Source organism: Callorhinus ursinus, unplaced genomic scaffold, assembly GCF_003265705.2.
Source record: "Callorhinus ursinus isolate GAN/ISIS: 27379988/994484 unplaced genomic scaffold, GSC_fseal_2.0 scaffold8, whole genome shotgun sequence".
Lineage (NCBI taxonomy): Eukaryota > Metazoa > Chordata > Mammalia > Carnivora > Otariidae > Callorhinus > Callorhinus ursinus.
Window position 1 is genome coordinate 39,831,404 of NW_027397070.1, and position 25,907 is coordinate 39,857,310.

The following is a 25,907-nucleotide window of genomic DNA, read 5'->3' on the forward strand; positions in this document are numbered from 1 at the left end:
TGACACAAGAACAAATCAGATTTAATCTCCATTTTTATAACTAGCCTTAAGAGTAGACCTACATTTGCCCTGATTGATTTAGGCCAGATTTATTTTGAGGTGCTGGGAATGAATACTATGTCATAATTTTATTCTTTTTTTTCTGATTCCTTCAGTTTAAACAACTAATGTTTCTCTTCGATATCTTCTTGTCATTGCTGCTGATCAGAGACAGGTCAGAAGATTAAGGAAAATATTCCTTACATTGACTCATCATTTTGTAATAGAAAAAGCTTTAAAAAGATAGAGAATTTGATGAAGCTGTGGTATCTGAAAATTATTCAGAGAAAATTTCAAAATATCTCATAGCTTCTGGGAAGCTTGCATTAAGGGAAAAAATCCCAAACTGGGAAACCAGTACATGACAGAATCTAGTGTTGCTGTTCCCCACATTCCCACCTATTTCTTTGTTTTCTGTCCTTTCCCTAGAGGCAAATTCTGTTAGGTATAGAAGTCTGCCCTTCCTATTGCAGTTTTGAGCAAAATGTATTTCCATCTGTCCCACTTAATGTTCCTGCATTGGGTATCCTCTGCTCTTGGATACTTAATTTTTTATGTGAAGAGAAGACCCAAGTTAACCTATTCATAATTACCTAAGTATAAAATAATATTGCTTGGTTACCAAATCTTTCAGGTTTGTTTTAAAAACCTGAATTTTAAAAAGAACTGATTTTTTTTTATATCCTTTGTTGGTTGATTCTTATGAATTTGGTTTGGCTCTTGCATAACTAAGCCACACTTAGGGGTACAATTTCTAGAGCATATCAATGGACTAAAATGGGCATCAAGGTAACATTGAAAGAGGAAAGGTTATAAATGAACAGCCTCATGGCTGTGTGTGTATGTTGGTATGTGTGTTGTGTGTATGTTAATAAGGATAATCTTTTCTACCCATTCTGACTAGATGATGGGATTTGTTTAGTGCCAGTAGATACAACCAACTTCCTCCCACTCCTACCATCTGCCTTAATAAAGTCAACTGTTCAGTTTTCTATAGCCCTAACTTAAAGAATTCAATCCCAATTCCTCATTTTATGAAGTGTAATTTTTTTCTTCAATGATGGACTCTATTTTGACTTTTCTTAAATCTGTCTTTAGGGCAACATAGGCTTCATTTGGATAGCAAACTACCTTATTCTAAGTACTATAGTATGGATGTTCTGAAAGAGTCTGCAATCTTCAAAGCTTAAATTACAGATCCTGATTTGGAGATATTAACCCCAAATTCCACACTAAAAAATGTGTGTGTGTGTGTGTGTGTGTGTGTGTGTGTGTGCGTGTGCGCAAGTCTATAAAAATTATGATTCCTTGGAAGAACTTCATTGAATAAAATATTTTATACACGTTTTCAAATTAAAGTGTATATGAGAACTGATATTTAATTTTCTAAGACTTTATATTTATGATTTTTTTGCATTCCTGTTGTTATATCTTTTTCAGTGGTAAAGGATATCTGCACCTCTTTTTAGAACAGTTTTTACAAATTAGGCCTCTGATTATTTTTAAGTTTCTTGTTAAGAGATTTTTCTTCCAATATAATAAAGGTAAAGATTTTCCTTCATCTAACTTATGTCAATTTTATTTAATAAATAATGTCTTCTTCCTTTTCTATTTCTTCCAGGTTGTAACTTACTGAATTTTTTAATCCATTCTTGTATATGTGGAGGCTCTTAAAAAGTAAATTTTTGTACTATGAAGTATAATAATAGTTGATTGAAAATGAGTATGTTAAGAACCCTGTGTTTAATATGAACAGCAGAGCATTAACTTGAATTGAGTGGAACATTGCCTCTTTGTGTTACCCTATTTTTCACCATCCTGAATCTTATTCCCATCCTGACAGCTGTTGTTTTTACAGCTTTAATTTTTAGTGTATGATTGTTAGGGAAATTTAAGTTAATATAAAGTTATGGACACATTTTTTCATCTTTGCTTAGGAACATAATCACACTGCTGTTTTCTTTCTTTTTAAGATTTTATTCATTTATGTATTTGTGAGAGAGAATGGGGGAGAGCAGAGGAAGAGGGACAAGCAGACAACGCGCTGAGCATAGAGCCCGATGTGGGGCTTGATCTCACAACCCTGAGATCATGTCTTGAGGCAAAAGCAAGAGCCAGACACTTAGCTGACTGCAACAGCCAGGCATCCCTACATTGCTGTTTTCTGTTGGACTTAGGCAAAAGCGTAAATCAAGAGGTGCTATTGAGTTCTTTTTCCTTCAAAAGATATTTTCTATCTTCTCACATTCCTTTCCCAGTCTCCTTCGGAGGTATGGTAATGTCCAAGGCTATCTTCTTGGTAATCAGTGTCTTCAAAACTGCTGCTCCTGATAATTCTTCATTAAGTTTTCAAGATTGTTGCTAGCATGTTACATTCTTTAGACATTTTGGTAATTCATGTACATTCAAAAACAGACATATTCCTCTCATAATTTCTATCCTTTATTCTTTCTTATAGAACTATTCAGTTTTCACAATTGCTTTGGCTATAACAATTTCTACAACATAGGTGACTTTAGATTTGTGTGTTAGTATAAATAATAGTACCCAACATTTGTTAAGTATTTGATATATATTAGGAATGATACTAAGTATTTTATATGTTTTATTGCGTTTAAGCAGAGAAAAAAATCATTCCTGTGTCTGAATAGGGTGCAATGTCTTATAAACTGAAAACATACAATAACAGATTAATAGATTAAGTTCAGAATTGGGTGGAGTCCATAGGTCTGAGTTGATTTACCCTGTGGCATTGGATTAGTCATAGAATTTACAAAAAGAGAAGTAATAAATCTCCTCTGTATACAGGAATATGTTAATTATTTAAATAGAAAATATCAGTAGGTGTTTTATAAGAAAGGACCGTAAGTAAAAACTTACAATTATTGAATTATGTAAATATTAAAAATATTACTCATGTTTAACTCTCCAGTGTGGTGAATAAGAGAAATAAGAGCCTTTGTCAGAGCATTATAAATTTAATGTGGTGTATGTTGTCATACTAGTATTATATTGTGACATCCTTTCAGTTAGCTAAAATTTTTTGATAGTGTTAACACTTTAGTTTTTTAAGAAGAGTAACAAATATCATTACCCCTTTTTACAAATGGAAAACTGAGAGATAGATAAATTTCCAGAGGCATAAAAACATAAACTGATAATCATTTAATATGTGAACAATGAAATACTATTAGATTATAAATAAAAAGCCTGATCATAAACTGAGACATTAGTAGCTCTATAATCAATTTTTAGATGAGCAAAACTGTAGAGCAACTTGTTTAATTCAAGCTACAGCAGGTCATAGGCTCCAGACACTTATGTGTATACATTTTTCTCTCGTCTTTACTAATGGAACTTCTACTTAGTTAAGTTTTTCTCAAAACAACAGAAATATTGGATTTCTTTCTTTTTAGGAAGGACTTACTCATTTTCTTCTTTCCCAATTGGCTTCTAATTTTAAAACTGAGGGTGGTATGAGATGACAAAATACAACACTTTATAATGATAATTAAAATAGAAAGGAGCTGTTTTTGCTTTTTTCTCTCTTCTCAGCAGTTCTTCCACTCATCCCACTTCCTTTACTTCACCTATTTCTTGCTCTTCTCACTTTATCACATGTGCCTGTTTTGGTGAGAATCCAGTTTTGCAAAATGAGAACTTTAAACGTGATAATTACATGTTCTTAATGTAGATACTTTGTAAAGAGGCCACAGTGAGAATTATCACATCTCAGGGCAAAAGAGCAAAGTTTTAGACTTTCTAAAATCAGTTGGCAGTGAGCCATTTGCAAGTAGTACATATAGGCCTAAAGTAGGAGCTTGTTTCTTTCTTTTTTTTATGTTGTTAGTCACCATGCAGTACATCATTCATTGTTTTCGTCTAACACCCACTGCTCCATGCAATATGTGCCCTCCTTAATACCCATCACTGGGCTAACCCATCCCCCCCCCCCCACTCTAAAACCCTCAGTTTGTTTCTCAGAGTCCATAGTCTCTCATGGTTCATCTCTCCCTCCGATTTCCCTCCCTTCATTTTTCCCTTCCTTCTCCTAATGTCCTCCATGCTATTCCTTATGTTCCACAAATAAGTGAAACCATATGATAATTGACTTTCTCTGCTTGACTTACTGCACTTAGCATAATCTCCTCTAGTCCCATCCATGTTGATGTAAAAGTTGGGTATTCATCCTTTCTGATGGCTGAGTAATATTCCATTGTGTATATGGACCACATCTTCTTTATCCATTCATCTGTTGAAGGGCATCTCGGCTCTTTCCACAGTTTGGCTATTGCGGACATTGCTGCTATGAACATTGGGGCGCATATGGCCCTTCTTTTCACTACATCTGTGTCTTTGGGGTAAATATCCAGTAGTGCAACTGCTGGGTCGTAGGGGAGCTTGTTTCTTTTAGTCTCAATTAAGATGTTTAAGCACAGTTAGTTATGTTGTTATATGAATATTAAAACTTGCATTGCTTTAGGTATACCAAGTAATTGTGTATCATCATAATAAAGTAAAAAGTCAATGTATAGATTTTTTTAGGCAGCTTTATGTTTCTGTTTATATTATACACTACTAATTACATTAAAAAAAAAAAAAACTCCACAGAGTAGCTGGAATAGAGACTGGGTTATATTCTCACCAGTTGACTAACCAGACAGCCCAGCCCCCTTTTAGTACAATTTCAAATTGTATCATCTTTCAACTTCTTTCTTCAGATTTGAGAAACAGGATAATTTACTATTATCTATAGAACAGTTTTTGAGGAGTATGAATGAGTTAACATTTTTTTCTATATAGATCAAAATACATATGCAGGAGTGCCTGGGTGTCTCAGTCAGTTAAGCATCTGCCTTTGGCTCAGGTCATGATCCAAGTCCTGGGATTGAGCCCCACATCAGGCTCCCTGCTCAACAGGGAGTCTGCTTCTCCCTCTCCTTCTCCCCCACCGCCAGCATGCACTCTGTCTCTCTCTCTCAAATAAATAAATAAAATCTTTAAAAAAAAAAGGAAAAAAAGATATATGCAACCAACACCCTACCTTAAAAGAGAACTTTATTATTTTTCACATAATGCCAAAAATGAATAAATGTATATTGCAGATATAAAAATGCTAATAATCAATAGAAATATCACTGTTCTTTCACCTTTCCCTGCAGTGAGATGTAAAGTAGTGCTATTTATATAAGTTGAATATGAAGATAAGTATTCTTACAAAAATCTCACAAAAATAATTTTCTCATCTGCATTCCCTGGTTTTTTGTTTGATAATTTGATTATCAAGTTAATGTTTAGATAAAGGAGGAAAATAATGTGAAAAATAACTCACTGTGTAAAAAGAAAGCTGTAAAGTTAAGAAGTACTTGCTATATACTCTCAAATTGGTTAACAGGGGTTGGGATCTAAATGTTAGCAAACATAGTGAGATTTTTCATAAAGTAACACTTGGAAATCTTATAATCACCCATGAAAAGGCATATTCTCAGTAGCCCAGAAACCAGTTTTTATTCCATCATTAAATAGATCCTTTTGTGGGTGCCTGGGTGGCTCTGTTGGTTAAACGTCTGCCTTTCACTTCAGGTCATGATCCCAGAGTTCTGGGATCAAACCCCACATTGGGCTCCCTACTCAGAAGGGAGTCTGCTTCTCCCTCTCCCTCTGCCCCTGCTCATTCTCTCTCTCTCCGGCCTCCCCCACCCCCCGCTCTCACTCTTGCTATCGCTCACTCTTGTTCTCTTTCTTTCTAATAAATAATTTTTTTTAAAAAAATCTTAAAAATAAATAAATCCTTTTGTTGAGCTAGATAAATTGGTTGGCTTGCTTTAGGGACCATGCTATACAAGGAATGCTTATCTTTAAACATTAGAACCTTACTTACCATGATGATATGTTAACTCTGTGACACTTAATGGGAGCTGAGTTTCAACTCTGGGAGTCTTGGCATCTTATGCTCGCTGCAAAGTATATGTTCATTGAATGGAATGGAAAATGACACTGCTGCAATACTTAAATTTTTACTCTTTTGTGTTTTCTCTGTACAATTAAACTGTCTCCTTTGATCTTTCATCATACCAAGATCTTATTTAAACACTGTATAACTTTAATTGAAAAACAAAATGGGAATATCTCCATTTTGAAAAGTTTTCTACTTCTTCCGAGAGTGGAGGAAGATGTAAATATTTAAGAAGGCTAAAAACTCTGAAGAAAAGAAATACACAAATAAGATCATATCTTCCAAGTAAAACTGAGATAACTACCTCCATTCCCTGGTTGCAGCTTCTGTGTAACAGTAGCATTTAACCACTTAGTCACATGTTATGATACACTGATGTGTTATGTTTGGTTGAAAGGTGTTTGCAACTAATTTAAAATTAACAAAATATGCAAATGAATATTTTAATTAATTACAACAAATTCAAGGCTGTCCTTAGAATAATTTGACTCTTCCATTCTGCTGTTTCTTAAATGAGAGAAGTGTAGATTTATAGCTGGTGTTCCTTGAATATCCGTAGGAGTTAGTCATGTACAAGTTTTATCCATCATGTGTAGTCCTGAGAAAAGAAGTATATTAAAGGTAGCTTCTTTGTACCATAGGATAATTATAGAAGTAGCTCTGAATATTTAGGTTATTACAACCCTTTTCTAAAGTGTAGAATAAAATTAGTGTGTTTGCCCTTTAACTGATAAAGTAAGGAAAATTTAATTGTCATTAAACTGCCTATTTTTTACCTAATTTATCTCCTCAGTAGGTCTATATTTGCTCTGATAAAGGCTCCTCACATTTATTTCAATCTGCTTTACAAAGTTGAACATAAGGTAATCATGAAGATTAGATCAAGTGGTATATATTATCATTAATCTGCTTTATTTCTTCCATCTGCAATGTGTTTTTCAAAGTGTAGTCCTTTGACCAGCATCACAAGCAAAACCTAGAAACTTGTTAGAAGTGTACATTTTGAGGCCCCAACCAGACTTTCTGATCAAAATCTCTGGGTGGGACCTAGCAGTCAGTGTTTAACAAGGATTCTAGGAGATTCTGATTCACGCTCAAGGCTGAGAACCACTGCTCTAAATATCCTACCTTGATAGAGTAACGTTATTAATAATATTATTAGTAACATTATTAGATAGCATTTCAAAGATAGTCTTTGTTATTTAAGGTTATTCAGTAGAAGGCACTGCAATAATTGTTAGGAGGAAATTTTACTAAATTTATATAGTCAAGTAGCAAGCATATAATTATTAATATATAGATTATGCTCTGTTGAAAAAATATGTCTAGAAAATAAATAAAAGTGCTATACTAATTGTTTTATTCACAGTCACCATGAGGTATAAGGAATTTCTGCACATTTACATTTAGCTAATATGTGTCCTATACATATTTAAACATCTTTGCCTGTTAGCAATAACATTTTGTACTATTGTTTTTCCTGTGAAATTAAAATGGATCTGAATTTCATTGACCTGTTCTCTGGGCTGTAAAATCATTATTTATGACACGCTTTTTTTTTTTGCAACTTGAGCAGTCTTTGAAGCACTTTCTGACTTTAATGTTATCTTGAAAGTGTCACTGATAAAAGAAAAAGATCACAATAAGTGATTTTCCATTGGAGGTTTCATAGTTTAGAAAGTATTTAACAACTTTCATAGTTTAGAAAGTATTTAGAAGTTAAAGATGAAATGTTTTATTTAAAGAGAATGGCTAAATCCAATTAAACCTTATTATTTTGGACTCTCGTAGTTCAGAAAAGGTTACATCTGAAGTAGGAATATAAACTTCTGCTATTGCTCAAGGAAAAAAGGATTTGATAAATAATGTATAAGAAAGTTGGAAACATTTTTAAGCTAATTAAGAAAAAATTTCAAACTTTTAATGGCATTCTTTTTTGTCATTGATTATAAATAGCCTATTGATAATGAGTGCTTGTTATCTCTTCATCAACAGGCACAGATAAAGCTACACTTATTAAAACTATTCTTCTGTTTCTATTTTATAATAATTTAGATAATATTTTCTCATTTTACTCTAAATTGAGTTTTATTCCCTTGCTCTTTGCCTTCTAGTTGTATCTTTTCTTTTATGGTTTATATATGTTTGTACCCAGCTCTTACCCTCCTGTCCATCTTCCAATTCAAACATTTCATTTGGTTGCTTATTCCCTTAGATCCAGTATTTCAGTATTCTGCTTTCCTGTTCCCCACTTGCCAGTGTTCTTACATTTAGGTTCTTGCTCTCTGTTCTCTTTCCTCTCATCTTTGCTTTTCAACCACTGTTTTCTAGGTTTGGTTTCTGGATTTTTGTATTGTTCCTGTTCTCTAACTGGTATAATCAAAACTTCAAGGATATAAGGAGAATTGGCAAGAAGAGGCATAAAGAGAATTGACATGTATTGAATGCCTATTCTATACTAGGTGATTTAATTCTCATAAGATGTAGGTAGGTTTTGTTATTATCTCCATTTTATTCATAAGTACACTGAAGCTCCAAGAGATTAAATATTTTGTTCTAATTCACGGAGAAACTAAGTGATACAGCTAGGTTGCAAACCTATATTCGCTCATTTATTCATCCTTTTATTCAACAAATATTTATTGAGTACACATACTATATGTTGGGCACTGTGCTAGGTGCTGCAACCCATCCAGCTCTTGCTTTCATGAAGCTTAACTGTGTGGTGGCATTGTCTTGACTTCACAGATGGTGATCTTTCTGCTATACCAAACAGCTTTAGAGGAAGAGAAAATAAAAAGGAAATAGAAGGGTTCTGATGTTTTATGGAAAAGCTATATTTGATATAGATGTAAAAAAGACTATTTTGTGCATTATTTAGAAATACCTTATTGAAGAGGTTGATTTGTGGTAGTCCTAGAAAGAGTCTGACAGCTTTAGCACTAACCACTGTAGACACTAGTGCCTTTTAGTGGCATCACCACAGTATATATTTTCCTTTTATGTTCTCAAATAAAGAAAATTTGTGTCTATAGGTCCAGATATCTAGAAGGCTTCACCATCAATTGACCTCCCTAAATTATGTTAAGAAAAAGATGAAGACTTCTCTCTAAAGAATACATTTTTTCATCCATCCATCTACCCATCATCCATACAGTTATTAATACTCTGAAAAATATTTAGGATGGTTTGCCCAAATATGTAAAACACAACAGAACTTTTAATAAGATAAATGTGGGGAAATAAGGCAAGGAAAAATAAGATGAAATTAAGCTGTCTTCTGTACTAAAAAGTATCCACAGATTTGTCTCTGTTTTCAAGGGTAACTTGATTCACAAGCACTGTAATTTTTAAAAAAGACAAAAAAAAAAAAAAAAAAAACTGGTGGCACAGAGGAGTACCTTAAGAGAAAGTTTCTCCAATAGCTCCTTTTAAAGAGGATCACAGAGAAATGTGGTATATAATGGCCTCAAATACTTCCTAATATAAATATGAGTTTCACTGAGCCATTTCATTGGATCCACTTGCATACAGTAAAACAATTCTTTGAAGAGTAAGAAAAGGCATTCTAGGTAGACCATTGCGGCCAAATCCAACGGTGTATTTTAGAGAATCTATAGAAATTAGTGAATTGCATCTCTTGTTAGGTAATTCTCATATGTAATTCATCAATCAGGTTTTTCACGTAGTAGGTGACACTGAATTTACACACTCTTAGAAATGTGTTTTATTCACTACTATAACATCAATGCCTAGAATAATACTTAGTACATAGTAGATGCTTAATAAATATTTGTTGGTTGGATGGATAAATGTTGTTATTTGAAGTATCTGTTTAAGTGAAAGACTTCTTCTCAGCTATTTTTATATTTTTTCCATTTTCCCTTAAATAAAGTGTACTACTGTTGTTTGGAGTACATCATCTTTACGTGATCCCAAATTCATTAAATGTTGAACACTGCTTTTGTGACTTTTTCAAATAGATAATAAAATAAATATTAGCCCTATCGAAAGAATTCTTTTAAGATTGTTCTCAGTAATACTACATGCTTGATTTTTAAGACTCTAAGATTTTACAGTCTCTAAGAAAAAGTTATAAACATCAGTAAAGCAGTTGGTAATATAGAAAGTGTTTCTTCTCAGGAGACCTCAAAGTCATACCAGATAGCTTGAATTTGGAAAACAACAGATAGATTCTGAATAATGCTAGCTTGGCATTTTTTAGCTATATATTTAAATCAAAGTAATTAACTCCCAAACTTAGGAATTCAAGAATTTCTTAGAGAATTTAAAAATTATTTATTTATTTATTTATTTATTTATTTATTTATTTATTTATTTGACAGAGGGAGAGATACAGCGAGAGAGGGAACACAAGCAGGGGGAGTAGGAGAGGGAGAAGCAGGCTTCCTGCTGATCAGGGAGCCTGATGTGGGGCTCGATCCCAGGACCCTGGGATCATGACCTGAGTTGAAGGCAGACACTTAACGACTGAGCCACCCAGGTACCCCCAAAATTCTCTATTTTTAAGGCAGGTTTTATTGAAAAGCATAATGGTAGTGTTAATATTTCTTTAAAATTTCTGCCATTGTTAAATACTACATTATGCTGGGATTCAGTGGACCAGTAGATCACATTAATTCTGGTAATCCTTTATTCTATATAATTATAAGGTATTAAATAACTAATTTATATGCATCTTAAAAGTTTATAACATCAACCAGCATCTAACACATACTTGATACATTTTACTTTGCCAAGTCCTTAACCTAAATTTTGTCCAGAGCTACAATCTTATTTAGTACTATCTCTATACTTCTAATAAAATACTTAAAAAATCAACCTTTCTCTATATTCCTCCATAATTTGCCTTTTATTTCATTTGCCTTTCTTCTTCTTTAATGGAATAGTTTATTTTGCAAACTTTATTCCTATATTGCTCCCAATTATTGTAACCTGTTAACATCTGTAGAAATAGAGGATTAGGAATGGATTCAGTCATGTATTTCACTCATAACTTTTAACCTAAAACATATCTTTACCATCACAATATAAATATATACCTATTTTGACTGACCTTTAGAAAGTGAAATTTTCCTGTCTTCTTCACTCTCTTATTTCAGGTTTAACCACACTTGTGTTAAGAATGCCCTATCTTAAAACTTCTGTTGTATAGTGAAAGTCTATCACTTCATTGATTCTTTTTTAAAATAAGATAGTTAATTTGTATTGAAAATGTAGAAGATGGCACTCTGAGTTTTTCTTCTACCAAATACATGACAAAGTCGACGTGGTGACTTCCTGAGTTTGTTTTAATTATATCATAAAATCATAGAGCTGGGAAAGATACAAAATGATCTCAGGTTTTAGGGATTAATTATTTCATGCATAATAGTCAAAAGGTACCCAGATTTCTTTCCCTATGAAAATCTGTTGAGCTATTATAGCAATCTAAGTCTACATCTTAATATTTAGGTTATTAGATGGGACTTACATCAAATACCTCCGAGTTATAAGAGATAAGAAGGGTCTGCTAATGTATAAAAGTTCCCTGGATGTCCTGGTTCTCAGCTTTTATTCACTAGTCCCAAAGAACTGAGTCTTGATACCTTAAAAACAATGTTTAGGGAACTACAAAGTATGGTCAGTAGAAAGCATGATTTATAATTATTTTTAAGTTAATTTTACTACTCTGCCTTCCTTCTTTTTGGCTAATTTCACTCAGTCTGCTATTTAATCTTTAATTACAGGCCACAAAAGAAGTAATAGAACGGGAAGCGCCAGGGATGGCCCTGGCAATGCTGATGGGATCACTTAATGTTACACCTCTGGGCATGCTCTCTAGGTAAGAAAGTCACTAACATGTTGCAAAGAAAATTAATTCCATACCACTAATCACTATAATAGACTGATAAACATAAGAAACTTCAGTCAATAACACTTAAATTTGCTCCCTTTTTTCCCCCAGAGTTAAGAGTCTTAGTATCCTGTCTAAATCTTGACCATTTTCTCTCAAGTTTTTTTTTACATCTTATGTTTAAACTTTTAGAAAATATTATACTTTGCTAAAAGGTGTCAATCCAAACCCAGAGAGGAGTCCATTTTATTAAGATGTAAAATTATTTTTGTGTGTGATTATTTGTAATCATCAATTAATATTCATTAATTGTCATTAAATGCTAATTTAATAAAACAAAACAAAACAGTAGAGGTTTTTTTCAATAAGTTAGTCTTATATGTTAGGAATTTGTAAATAGGCATATTCATGTGTGCTCATAAAAAGAAGCTGAATTAATAATATATTAGTAGTATATTATGTTAGTATATTTAAAACTATGCCTTTGTTAACATAGATGGTGACATCCATTCTCTGTGATGTTATTGTTTTAGTAACTCTTAGATTAAAATCTCCTTTAATGAGGACAACATACATCATTTAAGTTAAAGACAGAAGTATCAACTTAGAATCTATTGATTTAATGACCATTGATTAATAGGCAGTTGATCTCAGAGCAATCTAAAAATACACAGCAACTTTATAATTGCATGGTTTCGTAATCATTATGTATAGCCATTTATTCATCCTGTGTGAAATATGAATACAAAATAAGTGTATCTACATAGCACATGGAATATGAATAATAATGCCGTTTCTGTTACTTAGGGTTTATATCCCATTAATCACAGACACCTGAAGCACAGCTACAGGGAAATGTGAATTGGTCATTAGTTACTGTATTCTTTTTGCTGTCATAGGTACTATATTATAACATTTAATTTAAGTAAAAGCAAAAAATTAAAATAGCATGTAGAAATTTTAAATTTAAAAGTCCATGCTGATCTTTAAGGAACTTATATTCTTCTATGCTGTTCTTTTTTTTTTTTTTAAAGATTTATTTATTTATTTCAGAGAGTAAGTACGGGGGGGAAGGGCAGAGGAAGAAGGAGAGAGAAACTCAAGCAGACTCCATGCTGAGCACAGAGCCCAACGCAAGGCTCGATCTCATTAACCTGAGATCAGACCTGAGCCAAAAGTGAGAGTCAGAGGCTCAATCAACTGCTCCACCCAGGCACCCCTATGCTGTTCTTTTTTTAAACGTACTTACATTCCCTACACTTCTGAGGTCCAGGGTCACATTTGATCTTTTTCTCTATGGAATTAAGTAGTGACATTTGAACATAAAAGAACTCTTTCTTGACATACAAGGATATAGTCAAGAAAAAATTAAACTTCATCTCTTCTTAATTCTTTTGTAATAAAAATATAATTCAACAAACAGAATACTGTATTTGCTAGGCCCCAAATTAACCATCAGAGATACTAAGGATAGAAAGAAAATCATGGCATGGCCCTCACCTTAAAGATTCCACAGTTTAGCTGGAGAACTTACTCTTTGCAACTGTTAAAGTAACTCTTTATAGCTTTCTTGATACAGTATAGAAATAGCACCTTTTGTCTTATTGAAAGAATTTTCTGGATTAATTCCTCTTCTACCTTCTGAATCCACATGACTGCTGAGTGATAGAAAATTAATCAGCAGGAGTTGATTCTAAGTACTTTGGAATAAGTCCATTATCTTTATGCTGAAGGCTTTGAAAATTAAATAAAATACACAGTGTGGTAACAGATTCTTGTGGCTTTTTTTTCCTGTTCATTGCTGATTTAAATGAGAGTTTATTTACAAATTTAAAACAGAGATAGTAGTCTAGGTGAGTTATGCATAAGAAATTGTGGAATATTTTCCTAAATGTTCATTTTTTGTGAACATTTTCTAGGCTTTTAAAAAATTACTATTTTAAAACAGCCATGATTATACTGATGCTTACTTTCTACAGAATGTTTACCTTGTATGTTCCTTGGAGTTTGTACATGCTTCTATTATAGCACATGCTATATTGCAATTATGTACTTATTTGTATAACCTAATTTGTATAAAGTCCCTAAGAACAGGAACTTTCTCAAGTTCATTTTTATATCCTCAGACCCCAAAACAACTCCTGACACATAGTAAGTACTCAAAAAATGTTTATTGTTATGATTACTGTTGATAAATCAGTGTTTCATCCTAATTCTATAGAACTTTTTTCAAAGTAATATATCAAAGTTATTTCCTTGCCTTCCTATTTTTATCTCTAGAGAGCAGCATTAAATAAAAATTTTTTTAATTACTAAATCTGTTTAAAATGGTTCTCATCTATGTGATGAAATATCCTCCAGTTACTTTGTGCAAGTCAGTTACAGGATAGTACCAAGTAATAGTTAAAACCATCATCTCTGAAGCCAGATTGCTTGCGTTCCAATCTGGCTCTACTACTTACTAGCTACTTAACATTTTTTTGGTTTGTTTTTTTTTTTCTCATCTATATAGAGGATGTTAATAGTACTGACCTTTTGGATTAAGTGAGTTCATATAAAATGCTTAGGACAACAACTGATTCATAATAAGTCTTATTTAAGTGTTGATCACAGTTATGGTGTTGTTATTGGCTGAGAGCAAGTCTGCTGACAAAACCTTCTAGTAGCTTTCCTTCATCTGGAAATATCTTCATTCTACCTTCATTCCTGAAGGATATTTTCACTAGATATAGAATTCTGGATTGGCAGTTATTTTCTTTTAGCACTTTAAAAAGTATTATTCCACTGTCTTCTGGCCCTATGTTTCCTACCAAAACTTAAGTGATTCACAGAAAGCAATACTAACAGGGAAACTTAGAGCTGTAAATGGGTTAAAAAAGAAAACCCTTCTTTTTTACATTAAAAAAAGAAAGATCTCGTGGGATGCCTGGGTGGCTCAGTTGGTTAAGTGTCTGACTTTGGCTCAGGTCATGATGCCAGAGTCCTGGGGCTCCTTGCTCAGTGGGGAGCCTGCTTTTCCCTCTACCTGTTGCTCCCCCCTGCTTGTGTTCGCTCTCTGTCTCTCTGACAAATAAATAAATAAAATATTTTTTTAAAAAAAGAAAGACCTCAGAAACAACTACATAACATTAAAATTTAAGGAACTAGACAAGGAACAAATTAAACCCAAAGCTAGAAGAAGGAAGAAAATAATAAAGATTAAGCAGAAATAAATAAAATAGAAAATGGAACAATAATACAGAAAATCAATTAAACCAAATATTGACTCTTGGAGAAGATAACAAAACTGAAAATTTTTAGCTATATTGACTAAGAAAAAAAGAGACCTGACTCAAATTACTAAACTCAGAAACAAAAATGGGGACATCACTGCCAATTCTATAGAAGTAAAAAGGACTATAAGAGTACTATGAACAACTGTATGTCAATAAATTGGATACCCTATATGAAATGGAAGAATTCCTACAAACACAAAACCTACTTAGATTGAATCAGAAAAAAATAGAAAATCCATATAGATCTGTAATTAGTAAGGAGATTCAATCAGTAATCAAAAACCTACCTACAAATAAAATGACTGTACCAGATGGCTTCACTGGACAATTATACCACACATTTAAAGAAAAACAGACACCAGTCCTTCTCAAATTCTTCCAAAAAATGGAGGAAAAGGGAATACTTCCTAACTAATTCTATGGGACCAGCATTGCCTTGATACCAAAGCCCGATGAAGAACTACAAGAAACTACAGACCAGTATCCTCTTTGAACATTGATGTAAAAATCTTCAACAAAATGATAGCAAAACAAATTCAGCAATATTTTAAAAGGACTATACACCATGACCAAATGTAACATATCCCCAGAATGCAAGGATGTTTAGACATATGAAAAGCAATCACTGTAATATACCACAGTATATTACATAGTGTGATATACCACATACAGAAAAAGCACTTGACAAAATTCAGCATGTTTTCATATTAATAACACTCAACAAACTGGGAATAGAAAGAAACTACCTTAACATAATTAAGGCTTATATTAAAAAACACATATCTAACATCATAATGGTGAGAGACAAAACTTTTGCTCCAAAGCGAGAATAAGAGCAGGATGCACACTTTTGCTGCTTTCATTAAACATGTTATTAGAAGTTGTAGCCAAAACATTAGGCAGGAAAAAGAAATAAAAGGTATCTAAATTGGGAAGGGAGAAGTAAATTTATCTCTGTTTAACATGATCTTATTTGTAGAAAACCCTAACAATTACACACACACACACACACACACACACACACACACACACACACTATTAGAACCAATACACATATTCAGCAGAGTTGAAGATACATAATCAACATGCAAAAATCAGTTGTGTTCCCATATATTAATAATGAAAAATGCAAAAAGGAAATTTTGAAAACAATTCCACTTAAAATCGCATCAAAAAGAATAAAATACTTAGTAATTAACTTAATCAAGGAGGTGAGAGACTTATACACTGAAAACTATAAAACTTGGCTGACAGAAATTAAAGAAGATTTAAATGAATGGAAATAAACCCCATGTTTAAGGTTTGGAAGACTTAATATTAAGTTGTCACTACCCAAAGCAATTTGCAGATTTAATTCAATCCCTATCAAAATACAGCAACATAACTTTTTGCAGAAATAGAAAAATCCATTCTAAAATTTATATGGAATCTCCAGGGGCCCCAAAGAGACAAAACAACCTTGAAAAAGAACAACAAAGCAGGACTCCCACTCCCTGTTATCAAACTGACTGTAAGTTACAATAATCAAAAAAGTTGTACTAGTATTAAGTCAGATTTTTAGGCCAATGGAATAGAATAGAGAGACCAGAAATAAACCTTTGCATATAAGGTCAAATGAATCTTGAGAAGGGTACCAAGACAATTCAATGAGGAAAAGACAGTCTTCAACAAATGGTATTGAGAGAACTGGATATCCACAGGCAAAAGAATGAAGTTGTACCCTTACTTAACACCATATACTAAAATTAACTCAAAATGTATCAAAGACCTAAGTGTAAGAACTAAAATTATAAAACTCATGGAAGAAAACATCAGGAAGAGCTTCACGACATTAGATTTGGCAGTGGTTTTCTTGAATATGACACCAACATTACAGGCAACAACAACAAAAAAGAGGCCTAATTGGATTTTATCAGCATTAAAACCTTTGTGACTTAAAGGACACTATCAACCAAGTAAAATGTCAGAATGGGAGAAAACATTGCAAATCGTGTATCTGATAAGGATTTAATATCCAGAATATATAAAGAACTCCAAGACAAAAACAAATAACCCAATTTAAAGATGAATAGATATTTCTCCAAAGAAATAGATATTTCTCCAAATAGCCAATAGGCACATGAAAAGGTGTTCAAAGTGCTAATCATTGGAGATATGTTAATCAAAACCACAATGAGATACTACCTCACACCCACTAGGATAGCTATTATAAACAAACAAACAAAACTAAAAGTGTTGGTAAGGATGTGGAAAAATTGGGACCCCTGTGCATTGCTGGTAGGAATGTAAAATGATGTAGCCATTGTTCAAAGCACTATGGAAAAATTTCAAAAAAAATTAAACAGAATTACCATATGGTGCAGTAATGCCCCTTCTGGGTTGAACCCAGAGCGACTGAAAGCAAAGACTTGAACAGATACTTGTACACCAGTGTTCATAGCGGCATTATTCACAATAGCCAAAAGGTAGAAGCAACTTAAAGTCCATTGACAGATGAATGGATAAACAAAATGTGTCATATATATGTATATACACAATAGAATATTAGCCTTAAAAATGAATGAGCTGCTGATATATGACACAATATGGATGAATCTTGGAGACATGCTGAGTGAAATAAGCCAGACACAAAAAGGACAAATATTGATATCACTTGTATGAGGTATCTAGAATAGCCAAATATATAGAAAGTAGAACATTGTTACCAGGGGCTGGAAGGCTAGAACCAGGAATGGGCACAGAGTATCAGTTTTTCTAGAGCAATAATCAGTGGTGTTTTTGTACCTAGGTTTTATGTGATTTTAATGAAACAGGGATAGTTGTGGCCACCTGCTGACTATTTGTGGTTTAAAATAAAAGGTTTTCTTGCCTGAAAAAAAAAAAAAAAAAAAAGAATGATCCTTCAGGTATCTCCTTAACTTTGGAAGGGAGTTGAGTCCAGCTGTTCTCTCTATCTCATAACCTTGTGATGGCTCATGTTGGGACTACTTATGCAGTATGAGAAGCATCAAACAAGGGAAAACTTAAAGTGGCTTTGGGTTGAAAATGTCTTAAGCAATTGACAGTAGTAAATTATCTCTCAAGGGATTTTGCTTCAACTTAGACCTTACAGATTTCTCAGGAAGCTAGGAGGAAGTTAGATTCTATCTAACTTCTAAGGAATTTAGAGTTCTAGGGAAATTAGAAGGTCGTACACATAAAAAAAAAAGACAAAACACAAAAATCAAGGTATCATAAGAAATGAGAGATTACAGATGTTTTCCATTTTGTTCTGTGATCCATTTTGAGTTAATTTTTTAGAAGGATGTAAAGTTTGTATCTAGATTCATTTTTTTTTTTTGCATGTAGATGTCCAGTTGTTCCAGTACCATTTGTTGAAAAGACAATCTTTGCTCCATTGTATTGCTTCTGCTCCTTTGTCAAAAATCAGTTGACTATATTTATGTGTGTCTACGTTTCTGGGCTCTGTATTCTGTTCCGTTCATTTATTTGCTGTTCTTTCACCAGTACCACACTATCTTGATTACTATAACTTTATAGAAAGACTCAGAGTCTGTTAATATAAATCCTCTAACTTCAATCTGCTTCAATGTTGTGTTGACTATTTTGAATCCTTTGCCTCTCCATAGAAACTTTAGAATCAGTCTATAGATATCCATTAAATAATTTGCTGGAATTTTGAATCAGATTTCCATTGAATCCACAGATCAAGCCGGGAAGAACTGACATTCTGACAATATTCAGTCTTCTAATCCAGGAACATGGGATAGGAACTTTATTTAGTTCTTTGTTGATATCACTGAGTGTTTGATAGTTTTCCTTATATAGGTATTACACAGATTTTTTTTAGATTATAATTTTTTTCATTTGGGTGCTGCTAATGTAACTGGTATTATGTTTAATTTCAAGTTTCAGTTGTTTATTGCCAGTATATAGGAAAATGATTGGCTTTTGCATATTAACCTTGTATTCTGCAAACTTGCTATAATCACTTATTAGTTCCAGAAGGTTTTTTATTGATGATTCTTTTGGCTTTTGTACATAGATGACCATGTCATCTATAAACAAAGGAAGTTTTGTTTCTTCCTTCCCAGTTTGTATACTTTTTATTTCCTTTTCTTGTCCTATTGCATTAACTAAAATTTCCAGTATAGTGTTGAAAAGGAGTGGTGAGAGGGGATATCATACTTAACCTTACTAAAAAAAGCTAAGAGTTTTTTACCATTAAGTAATATATTAGCTGTAGGTTTTTATAGATTTTTTTTTATCAAGTTGAGGATGTTTCCCTCGTGTCCACACTCTGTTTCTAGTTTACTGAGTTTTGATCACAAATGGGTGTATGATTTTGTCAAATGCTTGTTCTGCACCTATTGATATGATCATGTGACTTTTCTTTTTTAGCCTGTGATGAATTACATTAATTGATTTTGAAATGTTGAACCTTCCATGCATACCCGGAATTAATCCTACTTGGTCGTGATGTATAATTTTCTACACATAATGGATTCAATATGCTAATATTTTGTTGAGGATTTTTGAAACATTGGTGTGTAGTTTTTTTTTGTTTTTTTTTCTTCCAGTGTCTTTGCTTTGTTTGGCATTAGGGTAATACCAGCCTCATAGAATGAGTTTGGAAGTATTTCCTCTGCATCTTCTTTAAGAGATTATAGAGAATTGGAGTAATTTCTTCCTTAAATGTTTGGTAGAATTCACTATTGAATACATCCAAGCCTGGTGCTTCCTGTTCAGAAGATTATTAATTATTGATTCAGTTTCCTTAATAGAAGTTAATAAGCCTATCTAGATAGATTGTCTGTTTCTTCTTATGTGAGTTTTGGCAGATTGCATTTTTAAAATAATAGTCCATTTCATCTAGGTTATCAAATTTATGGGTATGGAGTTGTTCGAAGTATTCTTGTCTTTTTAATGTGTGTAGGAACTCTAGTGATGTCCTCTCTTTTATTTCTAATATTTGTAATTTGTGTATTCTCTTTTTTACTTAGCCTGGCTAGAGGCTTATCAGTTTTATTTATCATTTCAAAGAACTAGTTTTGGTTTTATAGATTTTCTCTGTGGGTTGCCAATTTTCCATTTCATTGATTTCCTCTCTAATTGTTATTTCTCTTCTGCTTACTTTGAATTAATTTTAATTTTCTTTTTCTTTTTTCTTTTTATTTTTCTGTTTTCTTAAGGTGGAAATTCAGATGATTGACTTAAGATCTTTATTTTTAGTAATATTTGTATTCAGTGCTATAAATTTCCCTCTAAGCACTGCTTTCTCTGCATTTCAAAGTTTAAAGTTTCTCTCTCCTTCTATCTCTCCCTCTCCTCCTTCCTCTCTCCCTATTTTTTTAAAATTTTCATTTCTTTGTCTTATTTATTTGATAACTAGAAATTTATACTTCTTAATCTCCTTCACCTGTTTTGTCAATTCCCCTACCCCCTTTCATTTTTATTTACTTCAAAATATTTCAAAATTTCTCTTTGACCCAAGTGTTATTTAAAAGTGTGCTGTTTATTCTCTACATATTCTGGGATTTTCCAGTCATTTCTCTGTTACTGATTTTTATTTTAATTCCATTGTAGTCTGAAAGTAGACACTGTAGAATTTCAGTCCTTTTAAATTTGCCAAGGTGTGTGTTGTGGCCCAAAAAGTGGTCTACCTTGGTGAATGTTTCACATGAGCTTTAGAAGAATATATACTCTGCCATTATTGGATGAAGTAGTATATAGATGTCAATTATACCCAGTTGTTTGATGGAGTTGTTGAGTTCAAGTTTGTCCTTACTCATTTTCTGCTCAGATACTCCTGTGTCTGTCCGTTTCTGACAGAGGGGTGTTGCAGTCTTTAAGTATGATAGTGGACTTATTTCTCTTTGCAGTTTTTAGCTTTTACCTCACAAGTTTGACACTGTGTATTTAAGTGCAGGCACGTTAAAATCATTATGTATTCTTGGGGAATTGACCATTTATCATTATAAATGTCCTTCTTTAGCATGGATAACTGTCTGAAACTAATATAGTTACTCCTGCTTTTTTTTTTATTAATGTTAGCATGATATGTTTTTCTATATCCATTTACATTTTAACCTATCCTTTATGTATCTTTATGTTTAAAGTGGGTCTCTTCTAGACAACATGTAGTTGGGAGTCTAACAATTTCTGTCAAAATTTTAATTGGTGCATTTAGACCATTGACATCCATAGTGATTATTAATATTGTTGGATTAATGTCTGCCATATTCATTTTTTTAAAGATTTTATTTATTCATCTGAGACACAGAGATAGAGAGAGCATGAGCAGGGAGAGAGGCAGAGGGAGAGGGAGAAGCAGGCTCCTCACCGAGCCAGGAGCCCGATGTGGGACTCGATCCCAGGACCCTGGGATCATGACCTGACCCGAAGGCAGACGTTAAACCATCTGAGCCACCCAGGCATCCCTATGTCTGCCATATTCAATACTGTTTCCTATTTGTTGCTGTTCTTCATTTCTATTTTTATCTTTTGTTTTTTCTGCCTTTTGTTTGTTTTAATTGAGCCTTATATATGATTCTGTTTTTTTTTCTCCTTTCTTAGCATATTGACTATACTTCTTGTTTTACTTTTTTTATGGTTGCCCTAGAGTTTACAGTATACATTTACAATTAACCGAAGTCCACTTTCAAATAACATCATACTATTTCAGAAATAGTGTGAATACCTTATATTAAAATTATCCTAATTCCTTCCTCCATCCTTTGTATTATTGCTGTCACTCATTTCACTTATACATATAAGCATACATATACATGTAAGATATATATATAAGCATATATAACTGAAATATTATTGGTGTTATAATTTTGAACAAACTATTATATGTTAGATCAATTAAGAATAAGAAAAATAAATTATTTTACTTTCACTTATTCCGTCTTTTATACTCTATGAAAGGACCTACATTATTTCCCTTTTCTCTAAAGAACTTCTTTTAACATTTCTTGCAAGGCAGATCTACTGGCAACAAATACCCTCAATTTTCATTTGAGAAGCCTCTATTTCTCCTGCACTTTTAAAAGGATAATTTGACAGTGTACAGAATTTTAACTTGGTTGTTCTTTTCTTGCAACACTTTAAATATTTCCCTCTACTTTCTTCTTGCTTGCATGTCTTCTGAGGTAAAGTCAGGTGTAATTCTTGTCTTTGTTCCTCTTTAGGTAAGGGTTTTGTTTTGCTCTTTTCTGTGACTTCTTTCAGGATTCTTTTTCTTTGATTTTCTGTAGTTTGAAATTATATGCATTGATGTAGTTTGGGGTTTTTTTGTTTTTCATTTTTGCCTTTACCGTACTTGAAGTTCTCTGAGCTTCCTGAATCTTTGGTTTGGTGTCTGACATTTGGGGAAATTCTCAGGCATTATTGTTTCAAGTATTTCTTCTGTCATTTTCTCTTTCCCATTACACATATTATACCTTCTGTAGTTATCCCACAGTCCCTGGATATTTTATTATTTTGTTTTCAGTCTTTGTTCTTTTTGCTTTGCAGTTTTCAAGGGTTCTATTGATATATCCTCTAGCTCAGAAATTCTTTTCTCAGCTGTGTCTAGTCTACTAATGAGCCCATCAAAGGCATTCTTCATTACTATTCGAAGTTTTTTTATGCCTAGCATTTCTTTTTAGTTCTTTCATTGGATTCTATCTTTCTGCTTACATTACCCATCTGTTTTTGCATGCTATCTACTTTATCCATTACAATGCTTAGCATATTAATCTTAGTTTTAAATCCCTGGTCTGATAATTCCAAAATCCCTGCCTTGTCTGGTTCTGATATTTGCTCTGTCTTTTAAAATTGTGTTTTTTGTCTTTTAGTATGCCTTGTAATTTTTTTTCTTGATAGATAAAAGGAACTGGGTTTTTTTTTTTAGATTATTTTTTTAAGTTTTTATTTAAATTCCAGTTAGTTAATATACAGTGTAATATTAGTTTCAGGTGAACAGTTTAGTGATTCAACACCCAGTGCTCATCACAGGTGCCCTCCTTAATCCCCATCACCTATTTAACCCATCCCTCTACCCACCTCCTCTCTGGTAACCATCAGTTTGTTCTTTAAAGTTAAGAGTCTGTTTCTTGGTTTGCCTCTCTTTTCCCCCATGCTCATTTGTTTTGTTTCCTAAATTCCACATATGAGTGAAATCATATGGTATTTATCTTCTTCTGACTGACTTATTTCACTTTTTCACTTAGCATAATACTCTGTAGTTTTATCTACATCATTGCAGATGGCAAGATTTCATTCTTTTTTATGGTAATACTCCAGTGTCTGTGTGTATACCACATCTTAATCCATTTATCAGTTGATGGACATTTGAACTGTTTCCATAATTTGGCTATTGTAGATAATGCTGCTATAAACATCAGCGTGCATATATCCCTTTAAATTAGTATTTTTGTATTCTTTGGGTAATTACCTAATAGTGCAATTGCTGAATCATAGGGTAGTTCTATTTATATCTTTTTGCGGAACCTCCATCTTGTTTTTCAGAGTGGCTGCACCAATTCTCATTCCCAACAGTGCAAGAGGTTCCCCTTTCTCCACAAAAAAGGAACTATTTTAAATGTCCTTAGGTAATATGGTCATGAGATTTGTGGGGAGGGGAAGTGTTCTGTAGTCCTACAATTAGGTCTCAATCCTTTAGTGATCCTGTGCCTCTGGACTTTGCACCTCACAAGTGTTTCTCATTTCTTTCTCACACCACCCCCAACCTTAGGTGAGCAGAAGTTGGGTTATTGCTTCTTCCAGGTCAATTAGGCTCTGATAATATCCCAGCAGATTATACTCTGATTAACTAGTTATCCCTGAAGTCAGGCCTTATTAAGAACACAGTGCTACCAGCATTTTGGAATGGTTCCTTTCCTCTCCCCTTGCTGGAAGCACAAGGATTTTTCTTCATTATCTTCCATAGGAACCTGGTTATGCTCTTGGAAGTAAATCTCAAAATATTTTGGAGGCTCCCCTATGACTGGGTCCTCCTGGAATTTATAACTTCCACTTGTCCATACCAAGCATCCAGCAATTCATCAATTACAATTCAGGTTTCCCACCTCAGCACTGTTTCCTGTAGCTGTTTTCCTTGTGAGTCTCTGCTCTTTTTTTTCTTGCCTGTTGGTCTCTTCAGTCTAGGAGACAGCAGTTTGCCCTGTATCTCCCATCTCTTATATATCCAAAGAGTTGATTTTTCAGTCCATTCAGCCTTTTTACTTGTCATTAGGATGGAGTGGCAACTCCCAAGCTTCTAATATGCAGTACTGGACATCAGAAGTCTGTAAATGATATTTTATTTTTAATTTTTTTTTTATTGAAGTATAGTCAAGACACAGTACTACATCACTTTCAGGTGTACAACATGATTTGACAACTTGAAACATTATGCTATACTCACCACAAATGTAGCTACCATCTGTTACCATATAACATTATATATTCCCTATGCTGTATCTTTCATCCCTGGGATTTATTCATTCTGTAACTTGAAACTTATATACCTCCCAATCCCCTTCACCCATTTCACCCCTCACCCTACTCCTGTCTCCTCTGGCAACCACCAGTTTGTTCTTTGTAGTAATTTTTCTTTGTATATTGATCTTATGTGCTACAACCTTGCTTAAATACTAGTATGATTAGTTCTAGGAGGATATTTTCTGTTGCTTTTTTTTTTAAGAGTTTTTCATATTTTCAGTATACTTATGTTACCTACAAATAGGGGCAATTTATTTCTTCCTTGCTGATTAGCATGCCTTGATCTTTTTTTTCTTGCCAGTTGTACTAACTAGAACTTCCACCACTGTGCTCAGTAGCCATGATAAGAGTGGACATCCTTGCCTTTTTCCTGATCTTATGGGAAAAGCTTTCAGTCTTTCATCAATAGTATTATGTCATTTGAAGGCTTTTAAAATCTTTCAAGTTTGAGAAAATTTCTGCTCTGTTTCTATTTCAAGTTTTTCTGAGAGTTTTTATCATGAATGGATATTGATATGCATTTTGCATATTCATATAATTATGTGATCTATTTTTTTCTATCCTGTCAGTGTGATAGATTATGTTGATTGACTTTTTTACATTTAGAACCAGTCTTGCATTCTTAGAAAAAACTCCATTGGGTTGTGTCATATCATTCTTATTTTTCTTTTCATTCTTTTTATATATTGCTGAAATCTGTTTGCTGATATTTTGGTAAGAATTTTTATATCTGTATTCATAAGAGATATCTTTTTATATGTTTTTACTGTCAGGGTCACATTAGCTTCATTAAAAAGTAGTACACAGTGTTCCCTTTTCTCTTTTCTGGAAGAGTTAATGTAGAATTTACAGTAATTTCTCTTTGAACATTTTGTAAAATTTACCAGTGAAACATATGGCCTGGAGATTTGTTTTTCTAGAGTTTTTGCACAGTAGATTCAATTTCCCTAAAAGTTATAAAGCTTTTCAAATTATCTATTTTATATTTGATTAAGTGTAGCATTTTGTGCTTTTTAAGGAATTCATCCATTTCATCTACGTTATCTAAGTTATGTATGTAGAGTTTTCCTAGTATCTTCTGATTATTGTTTTTGTCTTAACTGTCTGTATTAATATTACTGTTTTATTCCTATACTGCTAATTTGTCTTCTTTTTCTTTTTCAGTATTGCTTAAGATTTTCAGTTTTATTGATATTTTCAAAGAATGAGATTTTGTTTCATTGGTTTTCTTTATTTTTCCATTCACAAATGTCATTGATCTCTGCTCATTATGATTTCATTCTTTATT

General features: G+C 33.0%; 1 protein-coding gene across 11 annotated transcripts in view; it reads left to right on the forward strand.

The window, feature by feature from the left end:
- The window catches only part of GPHN (gephyrin), a 633,555-nt gene that overhangs the window by 328,701 nt on the left and 278,947 nt on the right, over positions 1-25,907 (forward strand). For all 11 annotated transcript variants that reach the window (XM_073895379.1, XM_073895381.1, XM_025869865.2 and 8 more), the window contains one exon: positions 11,746-11,840. In XM_073895379.1, coding sequence (XP_073751480.1) covers positions 11,746-11,840 — 95 coding nt within the window. The remainder of the gene's footprint in view (positions 1-11,745; positions 11,841-25,907) is intronic.